The 22,965-nt window shown below is 46.9% G+C and overlaps 1 protein-coding gene across 3 annotated transcripts in view; it reads right to left on the bottom strand.

Annotated features, from left to right (window-relative positions):
• Positions 1 to 22,965, bottom strand: part of PSKH1 (protein serine kinase H1) — a 40,296-nt gene that overhangs the window by 14,269 nt on the left and 3,062 nt on the right. For 2 of the 3 annotated variants that reach the window (XM_054200400.1, XM_054200399.1), the window contains exon 3: positions 21,869 to 22,900. In XM_054200400.1, the coding sequence (XP_054056375.1) occupies positions 21,869 to 22,813 (945 nt within the window). In that variant the 5' untranslated portion in view covers positions 22,814 to 22,900. Of the gene's footprint in view, positions 1 to 9,729; positions 10,488 to 12,368; positions 12,506 to 21,868; positions 22,901 to 22,965 lie in introns of those variants that run through there. The other variant, XM_054200401.1, reaches the window with a different exon arrangement.

Genomic DNA, 22,965 nt, shown 5'->3' with positions numbered 1-22,965 from the left:
TTACAAGACAAAAAGATTTATTGGGAATGAGCCTGCCCCAACAGATCGACTGGGTTGAAGATGTCCACTTGGTCAGAGGGACCAAGGAACTTCATATGAAGGACCTTCTGAACATTCTGGGCTCCCCGATTCAAGAAGGACAGGGAACTGCTGGAGAGGGGACAGCAAAGGGCTACCAAGATGCTGAGGGGACTCGAACACCTCTCTTCTGAAGAAAGGCTGAGGGATTTGGGTCTCTTCAGTCTGGAAAAAAGACGACTGAGGGGGGATCTTATCAACACTTATAAACAACTTAAAGGGTGGGTGTCAGGAGGATGGGGCCAGGCTCTTCTCAGTGGTGCCCAGCGACAGGACAAGGGGGAACGGGCACAAACTTGACCATAGGAAGTTCCTATGGTCTTCCTGTGAGGGTGGCAGAGCCCTGGCACAGGCTGCCCAGAGAGGTGGTGGAGTCTCCGTCTCTGGAGACATTCCAAACCCGCCTGGATGCGTTCCTGTGCCACCTGCTGTGGGTGACCCTGCTCCGGCAGGGGGTGGGACTGGGTGATCCCTGGGGGTCCCTTCCAAGCCCACCGTTCTGTGATTCTGTGATATCGTGCCCTTATTGCTATTAAGAGTGATGTTCCATGCTACAGAAGACGAGTGCACCATCTTCTCAATGTTCAATCCCATTTTGATGCTGCTCTCTCCATTGTGCGAGCACAGAGGGTTTGGCTTGTGCAACCAAAGTGAGCCAAATCAGGGAGCTCCTTTTAATTTTTCTGCTGGGGCTTTCAGCCACCGCTCCTTGGCGTGACTCACCGGATGGCTGCAGAAGCAGCTACATCAGCCCAAGCGAGCGACTGGCACAGAGTCTAGAATTAGCAGCACTTCATCCGAGTATGAAACCCGTGCCACAGTCTGTCTTACAGCCTTAATGACAACGGGAGAAATTCCCGCGGTGGAGATTTACAGCTCTGGCCCCTCAGGAATGACAGCTGCTGCTTCCGAGATGCGCCAGCATTTCCTACAAAAGCATATCCTGTACTTCTAAGCTGTATAAAACACAGGGTGCCTTGCCTATCTGCAACTTCAGCCCTGCTAGATAATAAACCCGGGGGAAAGCCGCCTCCTTTACAATGCCTTAAAGAGCTTTCAAGTGTGCTATGTTTTATTCAGACTCGGGCTCCGAGTCTGGAGGAGGAGGAGGAAAAGCAAGAGATCCTTCTCTGAGTATCACTTAGGCTAGGTGACTGCATGCAGCCCTCTGTGATTAAATCCCATCGCCGCCCCTGCTTTTTATTCACATCAGCACAAAAGCTATTGAGGTGCCATCCACGCCGGCACGCGGGGAACAAACAACGCCTTGTTCTCCGCTTTGAACAACCAACCCACCTCTTTCGCTTACAGCTGAAGCGAGCGTGGACCCGGCGTACGCCGGCAGAGAGCTCCCGACACGGGCATCTGAAACAAACCGCTGAGTTGGGTTACCAGGGTGAGCATCTCGCCCGGCTAAACTCAACCTAGGCGGGGGTGGGAGCCAGGCACGCTGCAGGCAGAGCAGCTTTCAGGGCGGATTTTCAATGCCAGAGCAGAGCCCCTGAATTTTACTCTGCCTGCGATGTTGCTGTCAAGCGGTCACCAAAACCTGCGCTGCAAGCAAACGACCGAGCCAACTGTTTTATGCTGGCTTGTTTTTACCCTAAAACACACACCAAATGTGTTTCTGATCCGTTTCCCTATTGGACACTAGTTCTTTAAAATACTTCTATTGCATTCAAGTTTCTAAGTTACTTTTGTTTTTTCCCCCCTAGGTACTTTTTTAAAATCAGATTTTGGAAGTCTCTACATGTCAGCAGTGCATCCTCCCCAGATACACACTCCTACCCCTACGAGGCCAGGCCACGCAGATACCATTCAAGAGTGGTCTTTCGGCTTCTTGAAGACCCGGACAGGCAGAATCTTTGCTATAAAGGAGTTTGTTCAGGATGTTCATTATATGCTCCCTTCTTGCCCTGAAGAACCCAGCTGGGACACAAGGCTCACAACAAGCCGCTCTCTGTCCTACAGGCACACCTGGCCACACCACCGCTCACAGTTGGGTACGTGTCCCCATATACGCCTCCACTCGGTGTTCACCAGCTGCTGCTGTCTACAATCCCATTGAAGACATCCAGACCACTAAAAACCATTAACAAGAAAGTCAATCCGGACACAGATGGCACCCAGGTATCACAGATATGAAGAGCAAAGGCATTTTTTTTCACAAAAATGACTCAATCTAAGACGTGTGTATGGCGCTGGAGGCAGGGCACATCTCTCCCCCTTCTACCATTTTTCAGAGTAGCTGCGTTTTAAAATTCAGATGTCTTTGGCGGTCGACAAGTGACATGTGTTAGTTTTTAAAAATAAATTAATTGAAGGTCCCCAAGTACTCTCTGCATTGCATCTTTCACACATTCACGCTAACGTAGCTGTTTTGTCTAATTTAGGAGGTTCCCGCGTGCCTTCAGAAAACGGAAAGCGTCAACTCCGAAGGAGCAGGTTGGGGACAGCAACTGTGAGATGTCGCTAGGACGGCGCTGGGGCTCCAGGAATGACAGGCTGGCACAGTCCCGGGCATCGTTAAGCCCACGAGCAGTTGCAAAGAGGTGATCAAAACCAACCCGTTCAAAAGAGCTGGAAGAAAAAGTTTCCCATGAAAAGCTGTAACGTGCTGAAGCCCGCGCAGGACAGATTCCCAAGCATTCAGCATTAATTTGTTGATGTGGGGAGGGAGGAGGAATAAAGAAAGGATGAAAGAGGAAAATACAACAGCCCTTTAATAATCCACAGCATTATAAGTATGCGCAGCCATCTGGTGCTGTGAACTTCTATAACCCAGTTTTTCGAATGGAAATAGCCAGCCGATTTTCCCCGTCCAAGCACCGAGTATTCAGCTAGAATAATGCAGTGAAATTACAGCAGCTACAAAAAACAATAAACACAAGGCTTTTCTCTACAGTCAGGGACGGCTCTTCTAACTGTAATGCCGAGGGAAATAACTGGCATGTTAAATTGGCGGAATACCACATTGTAGCTTGGACTTCATATCTGTCTCTTAAAAATGTGGCAGCAAGTTCGAGCTGGACACAGGGGACTTGAACCTTGACTGAGAAATTGTATATTAAGAAAGCTCAGGGTCAAAAGACCTGAACTCAGAAGGATACTGGTGAAAACGGCGAGATCACCGAGTGCAGATGGTGGAGACCGCCATGGAAGGGGCAGGCAGGGGAAAGAGCCAGACATTTCCAAAGGCATTGCCATAGCACCCGTTCGCAGCGGTATCTGCGGTAACTAAACTGGGAAATACCTTTTCCAATCTGTTCGTAACATCTGGGTATCCTGACATCTTCAGTGCTTTTACTCTCAAAAGGAAACTTCAAATTTGATCTCAAACGTTCTCTCATTCTGAATTATTACCTTAAGAGAGGCGTTGGCTGAGAACTGGAACTGAAGCTAATACGTGTTTTTATGTACCAGTTCAGAGTAAGCGTTGAATTAAGGAATAGTTAAACTAAGGAATCCTCCCCAATAGGGAGGAAGAATCTTCCCCAGCAAGGAAGAATATCTTTTATCACGCCGATTAGTGCAGCGGCGGGGGGTGAACAGATAAGCTTATAACCTTCCACGTACACACCCACCCCCTCCCGCAGGCTCCAAGCTGTCGATGCACAAGCCCTGGGTGCTTACAAGAGAACGAACAAGGGGGAGTAAATCCTAAGAAAGTCTTAGCTGCTAGTCCAGCGGGGGGTGCCCTGCTCCCCGGCTGCCACCAGCTTCTCCTCAGCTGCTCGGGACAGCATGAGGCTCCTTTAACCTCCTCGAGCCCAAGCGCCGAGGGCAGCACGCCAATGAGGAGCTCCGCTGAAAACCTCAGGGGTGCCCAGGCTCCAGCAGAAGAGCAGCACCCGCCTCGCCGCCCGGCTTGCCCTTCCCTTTCTTCCTTATAGTCACCGCTTAATTTAATCAGAATCCAACCCAGGCGTGGGTCAGAGGAGGTGAAATGCCCTTTCTTCCCTCCGAGCATTTCCTAAAAGCTCAGGTTTAGGTATTTAAGTGCTTCCCAAGCTAGGCTGGTACGGCCCAATCTCATGACATTCCCGTTTCTCTCCCAGAAAGCACTTTTTCAGGTAGGCAAGGTGGAGGGTTGGAACTAGTTGGATCTACATGACCTTTAAGGTCCCTTCCAAACCGAACCATTCTATGATTCTATATAAACTATTGCTGCTCTGAATAAATTTAAAGTTCATAATACATCGGGAGACACCAAAAGTAGGTTTGCTTGGTCTAACGCAGCGTGACTGGTTTACAGTTGTCTTTCCCGGCACTACTTGGGAAGTTTTAGTTAGAATCCAGAGCAGGACAACTGTTTGGGATACCACAACACCGTGTTTCTCCTTAAAATCTTCTCAGCCTCTTTCAGCATCCGAACGGTTCAGTGAAGGAGAGAGAGGTCCTGCCGAACAACAGAATACGTCATCGAAACTGCACCAAACTGCGCATACACGAGAAGGAAAAATCAAAGGAGCAAGGACAACTCAAACATCCCTACCTTACACATACCTAATTCTGCAGCTATAATCTTATAACAGGGGGAAAAAAATCCCATTAATATATCCTACATTTGTTTTTTTCCCTCCAAAAAGAAGATCAGGAGTTTTCGGTTTGCTATGTGGAATCATACTACCTACCGTCAAGCATGGCCATCCCCCAGTTGAAGAAGGATGCAGAGAAGATGCGGGTGAGGGCTGCCAAGGTGGCCAGGCATTTGTGGCACGTGGCCCGCAAGAAGGGGTGGAAGGAGCTGGGCTTGTTCAGCCTGGCAAAGAGAAGTCTGAGGGCAATCTAACAGCAGAGTACACTCATTTGAAAGTAGGTAGAAGGATTACAGAGCCACAAGCAGCAACAGGGAGGAGCTGCACCTTGGGAGGTTCAAATCCCTGGAAGGGTGGAAGGAGTCACCAGGGAGGTGGGGGATCTCCATCCTTGAAGCCTTTCAAGACTCAGGAAGACAAAGTCACAGCCAACCCGATGTAGTACTGGCAACAATCCCATCTCAAGCTGAACGGGATGAGAGACCTCCAAAGGTCTCTTGTAACCAAGGTTTCTATGATTCTAGTGCTTTTCCTCCCTGTCCCCAGCTGGTACTGGCACATCCCCTCCACGGCTGCAGCACATCCCTCCTTCCTACCTGCACCGCTGCCCAGGCCCCATCCCACACGCTTAATAGGGACAAGTGTGTCACAAGCGGTTCAGAATTAAACACGTGCTGATCAGCTCCCTGGATAAATTTGGATTGATATTTAAATTACCTTTCCTGCAGCAAGGATGATTTTAGTTCTCTCTCCTACTGAGCCACCGACTTTTATAAAATTCACAGAAACTCCAGGCCTTTGAATTCTCCACATTGCTCAAATTGGGCTGAAACAGACCTTAGAAGTTAAATAGTTAATTGTGGGAGGCTGAAAGCCAGATAGCACAGTTCTACAAACTTTGCTTCCTTGGGAAATCAGGGTAAAAACAGGGCTGCAACGGACATCCAGGGATCATCCGATCCATCCCACGGTTCCCAAAGGATCCACTGCAGATGCATCATTCCTGACAGCTGACTGCCTAACTTGTTCTTCCAGACAGCTTCAGCAATCCTCCGGGAAAATTTTTTTTAGGAGCGGGAGACACTAGTGTTGGAAAAGGTCTAATGTGAATCTTTCTGAGTGCAATTTAAGGCTCTTGTTGGACATAATCTGGAAAAAAGATTATTCCTTTTCCTCTCCCGAGCAGCCTTGTGCACATTTGCAAACTGCTATGACACCACCTTCTTCAGGCCAAAGAGCCAAAAATGCTTCAATCTTCCGGAGACTGTGGTTTTTTTGACTCGCAATTGTTTTTGTTGATCTTCTGTCAAGTCTCTCCGCTTGGCCCGCGGCGTTTTTGAAGTCCGCTGCCCAGAAGCGTCAGAGCTTCAGCTTGGCACGCTGCAGCAGCCACTAAAAGCAGCGGGATTACACCACACGCAGCCTGTATTTCTCTTCATACACCCCAGTACATTCATCTTTTTCCACAAGCGTGATATTGCTGTCTCGCATAATAGTTTGTGATTCATTGACACGTCCTTTTCTGAGAAGCGAACACCTCCTAATCTTCTGTTCTTCACCTATTTTTGTGCACTAACTTACTCTTATTTTTTAAAAAATTCGCACCTGCTGTTGAATTGCTCAAATTCCTCAGGACCATCTGGAATTCGATGCGCTTTGCAGCCCTTCCGATTTAATGTCATCTCCAAATATAATGAACGTACCCTCCCTTCCCTCAGCTGGGTTAGTCAATAAAGCCCCAAATACCCCTGGACCTTTGGCAATTTCTCGAGAGCCACGCTCACTACGTATTCCACTTCGTTGATGAGCCACCGCTAAGTAAATGCCAATTTTAACACCACAGGGTTTGGGGAAATCCAAGATTTGGTCCCCACGCTCTCCCTGCGTCACCCGCAGCCGATTTTCAAAGCGCCGTACAGCAGAATCTGCCTGCCGGCTTCTGGCCCCAGAAAGACTGGAGAACATTATTTTCCTAGCTTCTAGGCAAAGGAGTTTTGCTCGGCATGAAGGGCAGCCGAGGACACAATGATTTGTAGCAGTAACTGGAGAAGCATAGTTTTTCCGAGTGCCAAACCCCCTCTCCCACGGTACTTCTCGCCCATTGACACAGAAGATACCAGCCGATGCAGAGGACGCGTGAGGCGACTCCGCTTGCCCAAAGCCAGAAGGCTCCTTGCTTCCAGAAGATGAGGAACGCTTCAAATCCTGCCTCTCCTTTGCCTGCAGACGTGGGTAATTCACCGTCGCTGTTTGTTAAGGACGGTTATTGCACTTATTGGATTTACCCATATTGACTGTTTGGGAGCTCCACGTGCCTGGCACACATTCAAGCGCACACAAGGTTTCCAAAGCAAGGCTGGCAGTGCTGCAGCTTATTTCCAAACAGGGATTTTTCAGAGATCGTGAAACACCTCCATGAAAAAGCTAAAGACACCTCCAATGGTGGATCCATCCTTGCTAAGCCCCCGGGGCCAAACACTGGAGGTACAGGAACTCCTATGAATTTTGGAAGACGAGTGTGCCATGAAGTGACTTCACATTCTCACCCAAGAGCCAAGCTAGCATTTCCCTCAATTTTGCAATATCAGCCTCTTAAAGCAAAAAGGTAGCTCAAGAATGCCACCAAGAATTCCTGAAGCTTGTAAAGCTAAAAGCAAATGAAAAAAAAAAAAACAAAATGGAGGACTAAGAGGAAAGAGATAAGAAACTGTAACTTAGGCATTCCTATCAGCACCTGATATAAGAGCCTTTTGAGGCATCCCAGCCATAATAAGAAGCCTTTCTTATGTCCGAGCTACATAACCATTCTCAAAATGATCAGACTGTGAAAGAATCCCTTAGAAATTATTCTTCAGATGCAGACAAAGGTAGGAAACATGCAAACGCTCTCCTTCTCAGACAGCTCAATACTGCCTCTTGTCAGGTACGGAATCAAACTCTTGGGTTAAGTGCTCCAAGCACGTGAAACGCTGGGTATATTTGATGCGTAGGGTGAACGGCGCTGATGGAAGTTCAGGAGCTGTAGACACGCAGCCAGGCGTACAGCCACCCCAGCAGTCAGGCGTACGCTGCGTTAACAGCGGGTATCTCTCAACAGCCACCACCAGAACGTTCTGCCTCTCCTCGACTTGTCTGCCTGGCTCCCACCTCACCAACCAACGCTAATCTGGTGTATTAGTAAAAGCTCAGTTTTCAGGAAAATCCATACAAGCGTCCACTTAAATAACAAAGGTATTGGAAAACAGGCCTGGGATTTCTCTCTTAGCGCTCCCTCGGGGCAGCAGGAGGGTGAAGCAGCAGGGTGGTGAGAACAGAGAGCAGGAGAGCCAGCCTGAAGCTCGTGGTCCAAAATGGGAACTCGCAGGCACCGCTGCCTGGTTTGAGCCATCCCTTCCAGCTCAAACCAACTAACCCAGTTCCCTTGCGTCTACCAGCCTGAAAGCTTCAACTGCATTCTTGTCAGATTTAGGGATTTGAGGGATTAGGTAAAGAGGCTACCAAGAAAAACTCCAGGCTTAGGAAGCATCTTTTTAACCATCCAACTCAGTACCAACAGAAGCTCCCCAAAACAGTTTTTACAGCTGAAAAGAGATTTTAAGTATCTGAAATCAAAATCTTGACTTTCCAACCTATGCCATGTGTGCTAGTTAACTCCTCCTGTGTCTCACCTCAGGGCAGGAGCATGCTGCAGCTGCTAGGGAAGTCCCAAATTCTGGTCAGAGGAAATCTAAACCAACTCTCAACAGCAGATTGTTCCAAATATACCAGGTCCGATCGCTTTCCCCTAAGGCAGGGTCAACTACAGGCCACAAAATGATTTGCAACAAGGTGCGTGCTTACAGCCTTTCTTTGGAGAGCTCAGGTTTGATTAATTAAAACTAGTTTTTAACCTGCAGCAGGGGACAGCTGCTGGAACTACAGCCTCAAAACCTCCAAGTCTGGTGCTCAGTCTGGGGGCTCAGATGGGAGGTGGGAAGATGCTGCAGTTTTCTCCAGAGTGCAATGCATTTACAGCTCCCCCCCCCCCCCAAAACCCCACTCCAAAAACATTTTACAGGCACCAGTCGGGGCTCCCTGTGCCTCCAGAGTCGCACTGCTCTTCCAGTTTTGTACTTCCACATCCACCTTCTGGAGCCATCAGGGTCTTCGGCAGACCAGGGCTAGCAAATCCAGCTGAAGCAGTTTAAGCTGTTACCGCCATCCACTCACCCTGGGACTTGCTGTGACAAACTCCACTGCGTGTCACAGCAGGGACAGAAGGCAAAAACTGCTTGCGCCCTGCTCACGGGTTGCACCCACCTCCAGGCGCAGGAGAGCTCTTGTATTTAGAAAGAAAAGGAATTAAATCAGCCAAAAATAAAAGGGGGAACTGTACGGGAGTCACAGACATCAACGGCAGTTGATAGTTTAAATCCTTTCTGTTAATAACGTATATTCTGCACAGAGGCAGCTTAATATTCTTTTTCTACCCTACCAATGTCCCTTTATCCCTACATCCTTAAATCTGCAGAAATAGTATTCTACCATTAACAGGATTTTATAGGGCCTAAAGATGCAAAAATGAAAATATAATGTCAAATCACAGCATTATCACAAGTCCTCTTCCCTCGGATGCGGCTCCTGCTTTCCTCCATCCTTAAAATAATTATGTGCCATACGCTGTGCGCCGCTTCCCCAAAACCAGCCATTCACCCAAAAATCTTAACCAAAATGCTCAGCTGCTGCCCTTCACCCTGCCTTGAGCCTGTGGGTGCTACTGGTATGGAGTGTAGCCCCAGGGACAAGGGGCTGTGGATGAAGTTACTGGGAAAAACCACATTCCTCTTCTCCATGAAGATTCGCTCCCTCCTTTCTTTATCCCTAGGGGCTTCGAGGTGTAGACAGAGTGTCCTCCCTGGTCTCTTCTGCTCAACACACCCAAATAAATGGGAGCATTACAGTCCAAACAAGCCACCACGGTGAAGCATGTGGTGTCTCCACCTCGTTGTTTCAGCAGACGCTTCCAGCCACAGAAACTGCAAACCCAAACGGAGGGACAGCCCGGCCAACTCACCTGCCACGAGGCACCAACTCAGAACATTCACTGACCTGGCAAAACTCACGATTCTGGGAAATATAAACTTCTTAACGGGGTGTTGCAGACTGTAGCTGTACGGAAATGAAATAGGTACGCAGAGACAGACCATCCCTCTCCTTGCCTACCCTGCCCGAGGATTTGGAGGGATCTTCGCAGCCGAGTTGCAACATAAACTGAAGAACATGGTAAAAAGGCAAAAGGAATGATTTGGAGAAAGGTCCTTGTGACATAAGAATTCCATCGGAGGAAACATTCCTCAAAAAAAAAACCCCAAACACCCCAAGAAGCAGTCAAAGCAAAGGGGAATTGATTTTTAAATGCATACATTGGTTTCAAAGCACTTTCACTGAAAAAGGTGTTTCTTTACCTATAAATAAAGTGTTTCCACACTAAAGTTTTGCAGGAGCGCGGTCACCGATACACGCAGGAGGTTGGAGGATTTTCCGGGCTTTAATTGAACTTATCGCGTTTCAGAGAGCCTAAGATGTCCGCTCCCGCAGCGGGAGAGATCTGGACAAACACTTCAGCTCTCAGAGACGTATGGAGCAACGCAAATCCACCCGTACTCACCCCCGCCGAGCCGGTGCATTAAAAGAAAAGAAAGAGCAGAAGCTAAGGGAAGTACATTTCCTGGGCTGGCCCGGGTGTTTTGCGCCAGGCTAGGAGAGGCACACTTTCATCCTGTTCAAGGGTTTCAGCTCTTCAAAGCAGAGCGCGGTGCCCTTTTCAGCAGAGAGCCATCTCGCCAACACTCCTGTTGCTCTGCTTAAAAATCACCACGTTCTCACAGCCGTCTGAAATGCAAAAGCACATTCCTCTGTAAATTGATTTCCCCACACTCCCACCCCCCTTTTCCAGGCAAAGGGCTCAGAGATTTATATTAAAAGAGACCAACTCTTCCTTACATAGAAAAAAAAACCTCTAATTTTTAGAAAAAAACAAACGCATTTCTCAAACAACGGGGTTATTGTAAAACACTTCTACCATCTAATGTGGCAAACGGGAAAAAAAACAGAGCAGCTGCTATAAGTAAAAAAACTCTTTCTTCCCTCAAGAAAGTTAAAACATGCTCCCAGAAATTTGTATGATCATGGAAAAGAATAAACACGGTTTAAAACCTCGCCTTCAGCTGCCCTGTCCATGTTTTCCTTGTTATGCTAATATGTCAACAGCTTGGCACACTCAAAATCCAGGGAGAAGACTGAAAAAATCAGCCACCCTACTGGTTTGGAATCTCTCCTCTCTTCCGGCATGAAGCCCAGAGACCAAGGTGATGATCACGTCTTGCAGGGCAATGAGGAGGTGGCTTTGCAAAGAGCATCTGTCAGAGCAAAGGGTGGCACAAGACACCGCGCAAAGGCAAATCTTGGATAAACGGGAGACAGACACTAGCTTTCCCAGCCTCTTATAGCTCATGACTTTATTTTTTTGATTTTTATTATTTATTTTTTTTTTCAATACAGGAGATAAAGGACCAATGGGAACATTAGAGGGCAGCGGTGGTACTCTGTTCCTGGCAATATTTTTTAATCTCCTTCGAATGTTTTCCAGAAGACATCCTCTAGTCCAAATTAAGGGTACTCCCCATCTTAAACTGGGGATGTACTAGGAGGAAATCAGCGGACAGAGAGTTTTTCCCCCCCTTTCAACACAGCTGCTAACCCTAAAACCGATTTAATTAGCATTTCACATACTACACAAAGCTTTATGATATGTAACAAAGCTAGAGCTACGAAGTGCATGAAAAAACTTGGACAAATTTCTGGGGCCAACAAAATAGAAAATAAACCAAATAAATTATGAAACACTTGATGATTTTTTTTTTCCAAATGAGTATTTTTTTTTTCCTAAAGTGGTTATAATTATCGTCATTAAAACAATAAAAGAGGGATTTTTTTTTTTAATTACATATGCATATATAATTAATTCTCAGTGACTGGGAGTGCAAACACAGAGGAGCCGTTCCAGGGCTGGCAGCCAGCCAGTCCCGCTGCAGCACCGACGCAAAACTTACTGTTCTTTAAAAAGCCACCTCCAAATTTTGAGAATGTTTGCTCTGTACTGACTGAACTCTCCTGCAAAGCGCTAGGGAGGTGCGGAGAGACATTTTCTGCGATACGCAAGTATAATTTTTTTCCTCTCCTATAGGAAATCAGTTTCTACACTAAAATACAAGTATGCAAAATAGAAATGTATCTTTTTTTCCCTGCAGATCACTGCTGCTATACATCTCTACCTGCAACTTTTATAGCAAGGAGGTTACCAAGTAGGTCACCAACCCTATTCTTTTTATTGCTTGTGCCTTTTTTTTTTTTGTATAAATTTGTAATTTTTTAGAAATACCTGACCACAGTCATTATACAATCCCCGATCAGTCTCTTTGGAGAGGGACAGGCGATTCAGTAACCAGTTCCCACCTGAGTCAGAAGAAGCCTGTGTTCAAGCTCTACACCCCACTCTCTCTCAGAAAGCTGAATAAACACAGGAAATTAATATTAAAAGTTGACAAGACTGTCACCTGTCTCCTCCATTACATGTCCCAAGGGATTTGGGAGGTTACAGGTCCTCCGCAGTCTATTAACCAGCCTCCACAAGGAGGAACAATTACAAGGATCCTTTGGAAACGCCCTGCAGACGTACTTGGAGTAAGAACTCACACTGTAAGCGTGCATCACCTGGTTTGAAACTGTGTATTTTTATTTTGCTCTCTGTCAGGTAGCAACGAACAGCATGGGCACGCCGTTTGTTTGCTAATGCCCCACCAGCACTCTTCGTTCTTCCTGCTTCTGTTATCACCTGCAGGCAGGGAAAACTGTTTGGGGAGAAAGCGTTTCATTTCTTTACTTACATGGACCACGTTAGTTATCATGAAAACACCATTCACGCTACCCCACTCATCTTCTACTAGGGTAATTCGTTTTTCATGTAATTAAGTGCATTCTTCCAGCCCAAATCTATCCATAGCAGTATTTGAGGAGTTTACTCAATATCTGCATTTAACTCGGCGCTTTCAACTCCAAGCTAGGGCAGATGGTCATTAAGATGCTGAATACTCAAGAAGAGAAATAGGAAATGCTACGCACATACAAACTCTGCATGTTAAGCCTCTCCTTTGCTTTGCTCTGAAGCCATTTGTGTTGCAAATCTCCCTTTAGCATTACATTTTTTAGTACTTGCTTCTTGGTTGCTTTTCACCAAGATTTGGAGAAGCTGTTGATACGCAGGGCTGAACTGCCATCCAGAAGAACCTCAGCTAGCTGGAGAAAGCGGATCTAAGGACACGAGGATGATGATCAAAGGGCTGGAGCACCTCTCCTACAAAGACAGGCTGAGAGAGTTGGGGTTGTTCAGCCTGGAGAAGAGAAGGCTCCGGGGAGACCTTACAGCCCCTTCCAGTCCCCGAAGGGGACCTACAGGAGAGCTGGGGAGGGGCTGTCTGCAAGGGCATGTAGCCATAGGACGAGGGGCAATGGTTTAAGCTAGAGCAGGGCAGGTTTAAATTAGCCATGAGGAAGAAGTTCTTCACACTGAGGGTGGGGAGACACTGGCCCAGGTTGCCCAGAGAGGTGGTGGAGGCCCCATCCCTGGAGACATTCAAGGCCAGGTTGGATGAGGCTCTCAGCAACCTGATCTAGTTGAAGACGTCCCTGCTCACTGCAGGGGGGTTGGACTAGATGGCCTTTAAAGGTCCCTTCCAACCCAGCCCATTCTATGATTCTATGACATCTGCCAGTACTGTCAGGGCGGTTACAAAGAGGAGGACACCACACCAGATGGTCTCAGAGATGCTCAGTGAAAAGGCAAGCGGTGACCATAAAGCTGCAACCAGGTAAATTCTGTCTGTTGTAAAGAAAAAACATGGTTCCTACAAGATTGGGACAGCCCCAGGACAGGGCCCAGACCGGTGGTGACATCTCCATCCTTGTAAACTTTCAAGGCTTGAGTGAACAAGGTGCTGAGCAGCCTCATCGAGCTTTAAATTCAGCCCTGCGCGGAACAGGGGTTTGGACCAGAGACTTCCCAAGGTCACTTTGAGCCTAAATCTTCCTGTAATTTTAAGATCAGTGGTACGCATTGCAACACGGTACTGCAGGAAGCCAGACCAACCGTTTGATGATGCTGTCTCACCTGGAGCTTGCCAGTTGGTCGCAAAAGAAAAAGCGGAACCAATTCACAAATGCCATCAATTTCTTCATAAAGTTATCAGAAGTAATGGCATCTAGATTTAGAAATAGGTGCTCTTTATTTGACTGAACTTCAAAAGGTGCTATCACTACAAAAATACTATGAAATTGTTATTTACATTACTTCTATGTGCATCTTAGTTATTTTTCCATATTACCGACACCTGAAACCCATGTATATGAACAGTCTCCACTTTTTTTGGTTATCCTAGGGAGCTGCCATCCATTACAGGGACAGACTAAAGGACCACAGCACACCCTTTCAGCGTTACAATCTTTGCTAACAAGGAGCCACAGACCAGGTGAATCTAGGCAGAAAGCGTAGGTAACATCTCTTTAAGAGATGGAGAAGAAGAAATCTGGGGGGACGAGGGCCAAGGAAACAAGCTACAGAAAAAACGTGCAGCAGAGACCTGCATGTGCAAGAGCAAGAATGTTCTTGTTAAGTCAGGAGAAAGGGATGCTGCAAAGGTTTGGACTTAAAATGAGAGCCTGGATGAAGGGTTTGCCGTGTAGACAGAGAGAAAAGGCCAGTTTTTAAATGAAGAATGCTCAAGACTTAAAAGTTAGACTTTGTTGAGGACCCACAAGAATCCTTGGTTTGAAGGAGGACAAGTTTCTAAACGTGCCCCCGCGTGAAGGGCACTCATGTGGAGAGAGGAGAAGGTGAAGCAGTCAATAAAGGATGCTGCCAAAAAGGGTCAGAAAGATGTGTGTGTGATCTTGGCAAAGGAACTGACCCGGTCTCGAAAGGCCGTAAGCAAACTCTGCGCATCCAAACCTCACACGAACTCTGTTCTCATGAGGATGAAGAACCAGCTTGCTGTCCCAAGAGTAGCAGGTTCGTTGCAGAAGAGCACAGAAGCCATGAAACCTCTGCAAAATCTAGTAATTCAGCTTCTGAAACTACAGAAGGGCTTATGTTCCACATGAATTCCATGGGGAGAGGCACCGCACACTCATGGGATCAGAAAGAACGGCTTAAACACTTACACATGGGGCTTTAGCAGCCCACCCCAAAATTGCTGTCACCCTTCCTCATCTGGCAGTAGATGCAACAGGGAAGACAGCACCTCGGGATGTTGTTGGGAACACAAAGAAAATCAGTAAGCCAAACCCTAAACAGCAAAACCAACTGGCAAGAGGAGCTGTCATAGAATGAAGCCATCATATTAAGGGCACCAGGGAGGAAGCCAGGAGGGGAGAACGGCTAAGAGTGGTTCTGCATTCAGGCGTCGCAACTGAGTCACCGAACAGAGACGGGCAGAGTCACAAGCAGAACGCAATTCACGCCACATTTCCTTTAAACACATGTAACGTCAAGAGATGCTCATTTCTCCCAAGGAAATAAAAAAAAATCACCACATTTCTGCAGGAGAAAGGGAAGTTAAACTAACTTTACCATCGGCAAAATGCACTTTTTATTACCACTTAGTATGTATATATTGCCTGCTTTTTCACCTACCTACAGGCTTTGGGTCATAATTAAAAGAGTTCAAGAACATTTCCGTTTAAGAGGAAATGTGTCCCCTCCTCATTTTTTATACGTCTAGCCTTTCCAAAGCAGTATTATACAGCAAGTAAAATTAGCCCGTGGGAGTTGATAAGCCTGGGGATTGATTTCCGATTCTCAGACTCAGCTGAAATAATGCTGCCTCCAAACCACGAGCCAAAACCGCACGAGACATGTGGTACCTGCCTCACTGAGGTCCGACGGGATGGCTGGACGCCCCCAGCACAGAGGCAGGCGCCCCAAATGCTGCACCCACAACCTCGGAGCACTGTTGGCTCTGCTGGCTGCCTCTGACCCAGCTCAGTAACTCGTGGGAGTGGATGAAGCCCCCAGCTGAGGGATGAAATGAGAGAAGGAAAGACTAGCACCAACAGGACTGAAGGTTCCTGGCTCAAAGACTTAGCCAGTCCAGTCCAGTGTCTCCAACATCAGCCAACAGCAGAAACAGAGGGACAGACCAAGAAAACAGTCCCTATGTTGCAATTAACACCCCCCCCCATACAGAATCACAGACTGGCAGGGGTTGGAAGGGACCTCTGGAGATCATCCCGTCCAACCCCCTGCCACAGCAGGGTCACCCACAGCAGGTGGCACAGGAACGCATCCAGGCGGGTTTGGAATGTCTCCAGAGACGGAGACTCCACCACCTCTCTGGGCAGCCTGTGCCAGGGCTCCGCCACCCTCACAGGAAAGAAGTTCCTCCTTATGTTTAGGTGGAACTTCCTATGGTCAAGTTTGTGCCCGTTCCCCCTTGTCCTGTCGCTGGGCACCACTGAGAAGAGCCTGGCCCCATACTCCTGACACCCACCCTTTAAGTGTTTATAAGCGTTGATAAGATCCCTCCTCAGTCGTCTTTTTTCCAGACTAAAAAGACCCAAGTCCCTCAGCCTTTCTTCATAAGAGAGATGATACCCTCAAGCCTCAAAAATTTGTGGCTTAGGGACCTCTTTATCCATACTTAGGACTTTTTAACAACGTTCTCTCCATTGATTTATCCTCCATGAATTCATCCAGTTGCTTTTTTTAACTCAGGCAAACTTCTAAGATCCACAGCCTTCGTCTTCACCATCTGAAGAACTCTGTATCATCCGCTTCATGAGTGAACTTTGTCCCCATCACTTTCAGGCAGAAGGGAACAGATCCTTCAAACTTCACTGTGTTTTTTTTTTTTTTCCCTCCCCATGGAACTGACCACGTATTTGAACCTTGTGCTTATCTTCAGCAAATTGCTGATCCATGCAAAGGCCACTGTCGCATTACAGCTGCAAAGTTCCTTCAAGAAGCCTTAGTGAGGGACTTTATGAAACACCACTGGAAAACCTAAGCAAGCCATGCAAAACCATCTCTCCGCAAGGCTGCCGAGTCCCTTGCAGAGCTCCTACAGACTTGCAATGCCCAGCTTCCTTCATATATCAAACGCATCCCTCCTTGCTTCACATTGATCAAAGAATCCACAAGCACCATTATTTAGGTTTTTTTGGTTTTAAAGGAGATGTTTTCCCACACCGGCACCCACCAGCCTCACCCGTGGTGAACACACTGCAAAAAGCTGATTGTCTTTTATGAACAGGAAAACAGACCACAAGGGGAAACGATTTGCACAGATCAGGTATCAAAACCAGAACAATCCCTAGCTCAGTTTCCCAATTTATCCACAACACGTATTATCTTCCACTTCTTCCAACAAGGTTCCCAGGTGTGTTAAGCAACATAAAAGTATCAGTATTCAAGAGAAGGACAAGCTGTGAAAGAGAACCGGAGCAAGCCTGTCCTAGCAGGGTAACGATGGTCGGATGTTCATTTCTGCACTTTCAAATTCAAAGGAAAGTGTGAACGGAATTCCAGCTTTATTCCTCAGACAACTTTTTTAAGCTACAAAGAGATCTCTAGAAATCGGTTTTAACCCCAAGATTTCAATTAAAATATTGCCAAATCTTCTTTTTAGTCAGCTCTAACAAAACAAGTGAAAGAGACCGACTTTGTAGCAGGCTACATCAAACGCGGTTTCAATAGCCCAAGCAACCCATACTCAGAGATGCTCAGGAAAAAAAAAAAAAGCCCTGCCAAGTAACAAAGCCAGCTTTTCTTCATTCCTCACCCTACCCATTACTCCAAGCAGTTCAGAAAGTACAGAAGAAGCTACAAGAGATGATCAGAGCAGTGATGTCAGCAGCACCTGAACAAGCTATTATGGGAGACCTCTCCTATTGATCTGCTAATAGCCTCTTCAAACAGCCCTCACACTCCAGGCACAGGAGAGCGGTGGTGAGAGCGTCCCTGTCACAAAGCAGTTACATTAGCAGGACACAAGCTCACTTGTTTTTCAAGAAGATGGAGCTCCTTCTCAGGGCAGTGTGCATCTTGGCTTTTATTCCTCTCTCAATACAGCTTTGTCCTCTCTGACCAGGTTTTGAGGCCAGACCTTTCAAAAAGTGGGACTCAGCACCGATTCCTGGCAAACGCGCGGCGCTGCTGCTGCGTGACATGATACGGGAATACGGTTCGGAAGACAGCTCCCTCCTTCCCTGCTGAAACCTGTCTCAGCCACGCAGCTCAGACTGTCAAGCTCTGGGCACTTTACTTTGCAGACTTTCTTTAACTTTTCCTCTTCCATTACACAGCTTCAAAGTTCACGTTACAGAGAAGAGGAGTTCCCCTGAAATCTCTGCTTCTGCATCTATCAGACACTTTCTGCAACGCGCTCAAATCTTCTGCTCATTCTTGTTCCAAATAAGCCAGGACTTGCACCTCCTGCCACTTCCATTAGTCTGACGAACTTATCAGCAGACATTTCTGACATCTTCCCACTTCTTCCAGTGTAACACAAAAAAAAAAAAAGCAGCCATTTTCTGTCAACACTGGAAATTTGGAAGCATTTAAAAGTCCAGAAGATGGCTTTAAGAAAGCTGGCAAGGTTGCGGGAAACATGCCAGACACCTCTAAATCTCAGGCTCACTTTGATTCTGGAATTTATTCACAAAGTGGGCATTTTGTTACTGCATCTCCTGCCAATACCCGGCTACACTCAACACACCTGCAATTTAGGAGTACAGGCTTAATTACACTGGTAAATTAAAGCATCCATTTTCCCTGCCTCTGGAAAAACAGAAAACATCTGGGCAAAATATACAGGCTATTGGCTGACACATATTTGCTTTCCAGGCAGTAAAACATCCACAGCTTTCCAAAACAACCACTCATGTCACACATCGTATCCATAACAGCCTCCTGAAGTACGTAATTCGTGGCGGGATAACAAGTAAAATGTTTCACGCTTGTGCGCTGGCACTTCCAAAATACAGCCTAACACCTTCTCTGTGGCACACGTGCTACCGTCGTGTACACAACCTACGAGCCTCCCGTGGCCCTAGTCACAATGAAGTCACAACATTTCTCAAAATAATTCAGTTCTGACACAAGGACCACAGGACATCACATTAAATTACCCCCGGGAACGCTCAAGACAGTTGCTCTCTCTATTCACTCTCCCTATTCTGCTTACAGCTGTGCTGTTTGGTCAGAGGCCTCCCTCAAACCTGTATTTTTTTGGAGGAAGGGCCCTAGAGTCTGGTCACTCGGTCTTCAAAAGGAAGCCAGCCCACACCTTTGGTTATTCACTCTGCCCTTCTTCATATGTTTTTTAATTCTGTATTTTTTTTCGGGGGAAAAAGAACTGCACCCAAGTGCAGGTGAGATGACGGGCAATGGCACAGCAAGGACACCTGCAATAACAACACTAATTCCTAATATCAATTGGCTTCTGATCACGAGTTTCAGGACGATGTTTAAAAGTGTTTAAACTCAAATTGCTTCTTCTGAAGGGCAAGCATCCTCTCCAGGGCCCGCCATCATTTACAGAAAATTCAGACTGCTCGTCTTCCCATGGGACCACTTCAAGTTTGTCCACACCAAACATCAGCCGATTTATCACGCGGTCTCCCATTACTTCCTCAGCTTTGTTTTCAACCTCAACAGCTCAGTAGCACCAGCATCATTTATTGGGTGTCAAACCTGTATCCCACCACTTGCTTCTACGACTCCAGAATTACCGCATTTCACAATAATGGGCAGAACCTGTCCTGGATAGCATGCTAAACTTCATTAAAAAAAAAAAAATCTGCAAAGAGGTAAAACCAGCAAGTGACAAAGTTGAACGACAGTCCCAAAATTCAAAGTCACACAAGTTCATGCACTGAGGGAAGGCACCAAATGATATATACACTATGACAACCACAAATCAGCTATTAACACTCCAGAAACCTCTTGGAATCACAGTGGATCACACTCTACATCATCAGCCAAATGCTCAGAGGTGTCAAAGACACAAATACAGTATCAGAAACCCTACGGGAAGAAGTAGTGAACAACCAGAGAGATCCTTCTACGCCACAACACAAACCCACGGTGCTCGTGTTATCGCCCCGTCTCACAGATTATAAGTAGCCTAGGGAAAAGGGTAATTTTCACCAAAAAATACCCCGATACGCCGCTTCTTCAAAATAAAAGGAATGGAAGGAGAAAAACGAATGGCCAAGATGAACACAATGGAATGAGCTAAAAAGGACGAAACCCGAGTTCGGCCAAGGAATCTAGAAAGCTCTAAAATCTGCAGGCCTAGAGGCCAACATCCAGGCTGAGCCAAGCCAGCACCTACCTACTGCTTGAATGAGAAACTACGAGGAGGTGCACGCACTTGAAATGAGTTCTGCTACATGACAATCACCGGCGTGAACTGGCCTTTCCACGTGAGAAAAATAACTTCTACCATACCTACTGCCAGTGGTTACAGGGTAAACTAGGTAACGAGGACGCTGCCTTTCAGAGTGACGCTGCAGATGTTACACGCTGCTGGCAATTAATCTATTTCTGCATTAGGATAACCCGATTGCACGCTTAAAACTCTGCGGCTGGTTAACAAATCGTATTAACACAGCAAATTAACAAAAGCAGCAAAGGCTGCCAAAGTCAGCTGAAGCTTGCAGTTCAAGGAAGCAGTTGATAGAATATTTTGGCAAGAAACTAAGCAAATGCTGTAGTTACTAAAGGGAGCAACACACTTGGTCCAGGAAGTGCCAAATTTGGGGTTTTACGGCTTCTCACGTTTGTGTCTCCTCTGTGCACGCGGAGACCTTCGGAGGAGCACTTACAGGAAGAATAAAAACATTCACAAAGCTGTCAAATCTGGGCTCTCCTCAGTGGCCTCCTATGCAGATGCCAATAGTCCTCAGCTTCATTTAACTTGGATATTCCGACTATTAACACAAGCTGGCCAAGTATAAAAGTCTTGCTGACACCTCTGAAAACCCTTCAGAGAGCGATTGATTTATTTATTTATTTTTAAACACAATCCTAAAGTAGCTTAATATGCTTAAAAACTTAACACGTTAGACTCCTTCCATCCATCATTAAAATGCCAACATACCTGTCACACCTAAAAATACAAGAACAATCATTAATTTGTTCTATTTTTTTGGACAGTTATTTTACTGTTGTTTCAGAATCATAAACTTAGCAACTCATTAACACTTTCCCAGCAGGCTTCATCTCACAAAGTCATGGCATTCAGGAATCTAAACCCTCTCCTCTCTTATTAAAGAGGAGGAGGTTATAAAAGCTTCTTTTTTTTTTTTTTAAATATTTCCAGTGAGGAATATAGGCAGAAATGCAACTTGAAAATGCGGATACTCCCGCTTTCTGTAAGGGTGATTCTTAGTGAGGCTGTGCCTACGCTTGGCAACTGCGCTGGCAGAGAAGCCGGCTGGTAATCAACATCTCCCACCACCACCAGAAACAAGTCAGCAGGAGCTGTGTCAGCCTGGCACCCGGCCATTCTGCAGAGTGATGGGACTCTGGGATGGTAGGGAAACCCACCGTCTGCCTAAAATCTATCCCCTAAGGTTCCTCTTTCCATAGTTACTTAAGAAAACCACCCTTCCGCCCTCAGTATTGTCATACGTTAAGCTCAGAGACAACGCAGACCAATTTCAGAAATGCTCATGTCTCCAGATCTAGGAAGCAAGAGCCCCTTTGTCTGCCCCGACCTTGTCTTTCAGCAAAGGTATTTTCCAGTCTACACTTGGATTTGTATCAGAAAACAGACTAGGCAGGTACACGCTACATTTCAAACACTCGCCCTGGCAGCAGTTTCAACAGCGAAGCGTCAAACAGCAGCTTACCAGGGCTGAGGTCTCCCCAGCTAGAAACCCACAAGCATCCCAGTTCTGTCAATCCCTCCAGTCCTGCTCTACAGGAAGAGATCTCTTCTTTCTTTAGATACACATTTTTTTAAAGGAACTCACTACTCTGCACTGGAAGCAGTTTTGAAAGCAGACAGAAAACAGGAAAGGATTTAAAAAGCCGAAATACCCTGGTAATGTTACCACCCTGCACATGACATCCAGTTCTGCTCATCACAGAGACCCACCTCCGGAGAGCTTCTTGTTTGACTTTCCTTCGTCGTGAGCCCTGCCACACTCACCTCGCCTGAGTAACTGTATTTTCCTTTCAGGATCTGCCGATACAAACGGGTGCGGTTGTCATCTTCAAAGGGCATAGTGCCACTCAGGAGGATGTACGAGATAACGCCCAGCGCCCACATGTCCACAGAGTTCGTGTAGGGCTTCCTGACCAGGATCTCGGGAGCAATGTACTCTGGGGTCCCACATGTGGTTTTCATCAGGCAGTCATCTCCTTTTTTCCGAGCACTTGCCAGTCCAAAATCCGTAATCATGATTTTGGAGTCTGTTCCCGGATGGTAGTACAGCAGATTCTCTGGTTTTAAGTCCCGGTGCGTGATACCCAGCGTATGCAAGTACTTCACACCATCTAACACCATCTGCAGCACACGCGTCGCATCTCGCTCGGTGAAGGAACCTTTAGCGATGATTCGATCAAACAGTTCTCCTCCGGTCGCCAATTCCATCACCATGTACACACGGTCCTGGGTCTCAAACACCTCAATAAGCTGGATGATATTGGTGTGCCGAACCCGCCGGAGCACACTGAGCTCCGACTCACACACTTCCCTCCCCTCCCGGTATTTGGTCTCTATCATCTTGATTGCATAGGGCTGCTTGGTAGCCTTGTGTTCCACCCGTACAACGCGGCTAAAACTCCCTCTCCCGATCAGGGCTTTAATGTCATACTTGGCTGTCACGCGGGGGTCAAATTTGGCACGGTACTTAGCCACTTTGTTCTTGCGGGGTTCCGGCTGGTCCACGTGGGCAGGCAGGTGGTTCCCAGGGTACGGGTTCGCGTGACGCGGAGGTGAAGGAGAGCCAGCTTTGATGACAGTCCCACAGTCATCTTTGATGAAATGCTTGTAGATGTCATTGTGGCCTGTGTAAGGTTCGACTTTTTTAACCAGGTCTAGCTGCACATCTTTGGGGGGCTCGGGAAGGACTTTGCTTGTCCCACAGCCCATCACTGAATGGTGTTAATTCCCTATCAAGGCATTTTCCCAGGGCAGCATCAGCAGCAACCACATCCAGGGCAATTCCCACATTTGAACCTTAGGAAAAGAACAAGAAGGAAGAGACATAGGAATCAGTGTAGCAAAGTTTCAAACAGGAAAAA

The sequence above is a fragment of the Rissa tridactyla genome, chromosome 4 (assembly GCF_028500815.1).
Source record: "Rissa tridactyla isolate bRisTri1 chromosome 4, bRisTri1.patW.cur.20221130, whole genome shotgun sequence".
Lineage (NCBI taxonomy): Eukaryota > Metazoa > Chordata > Aves > Charadriiformes > Laridae > Rissa > Rissa tridactyla.
This window is presented reverse-complemented; position numbering and strand designations above follow the sequence as displayed.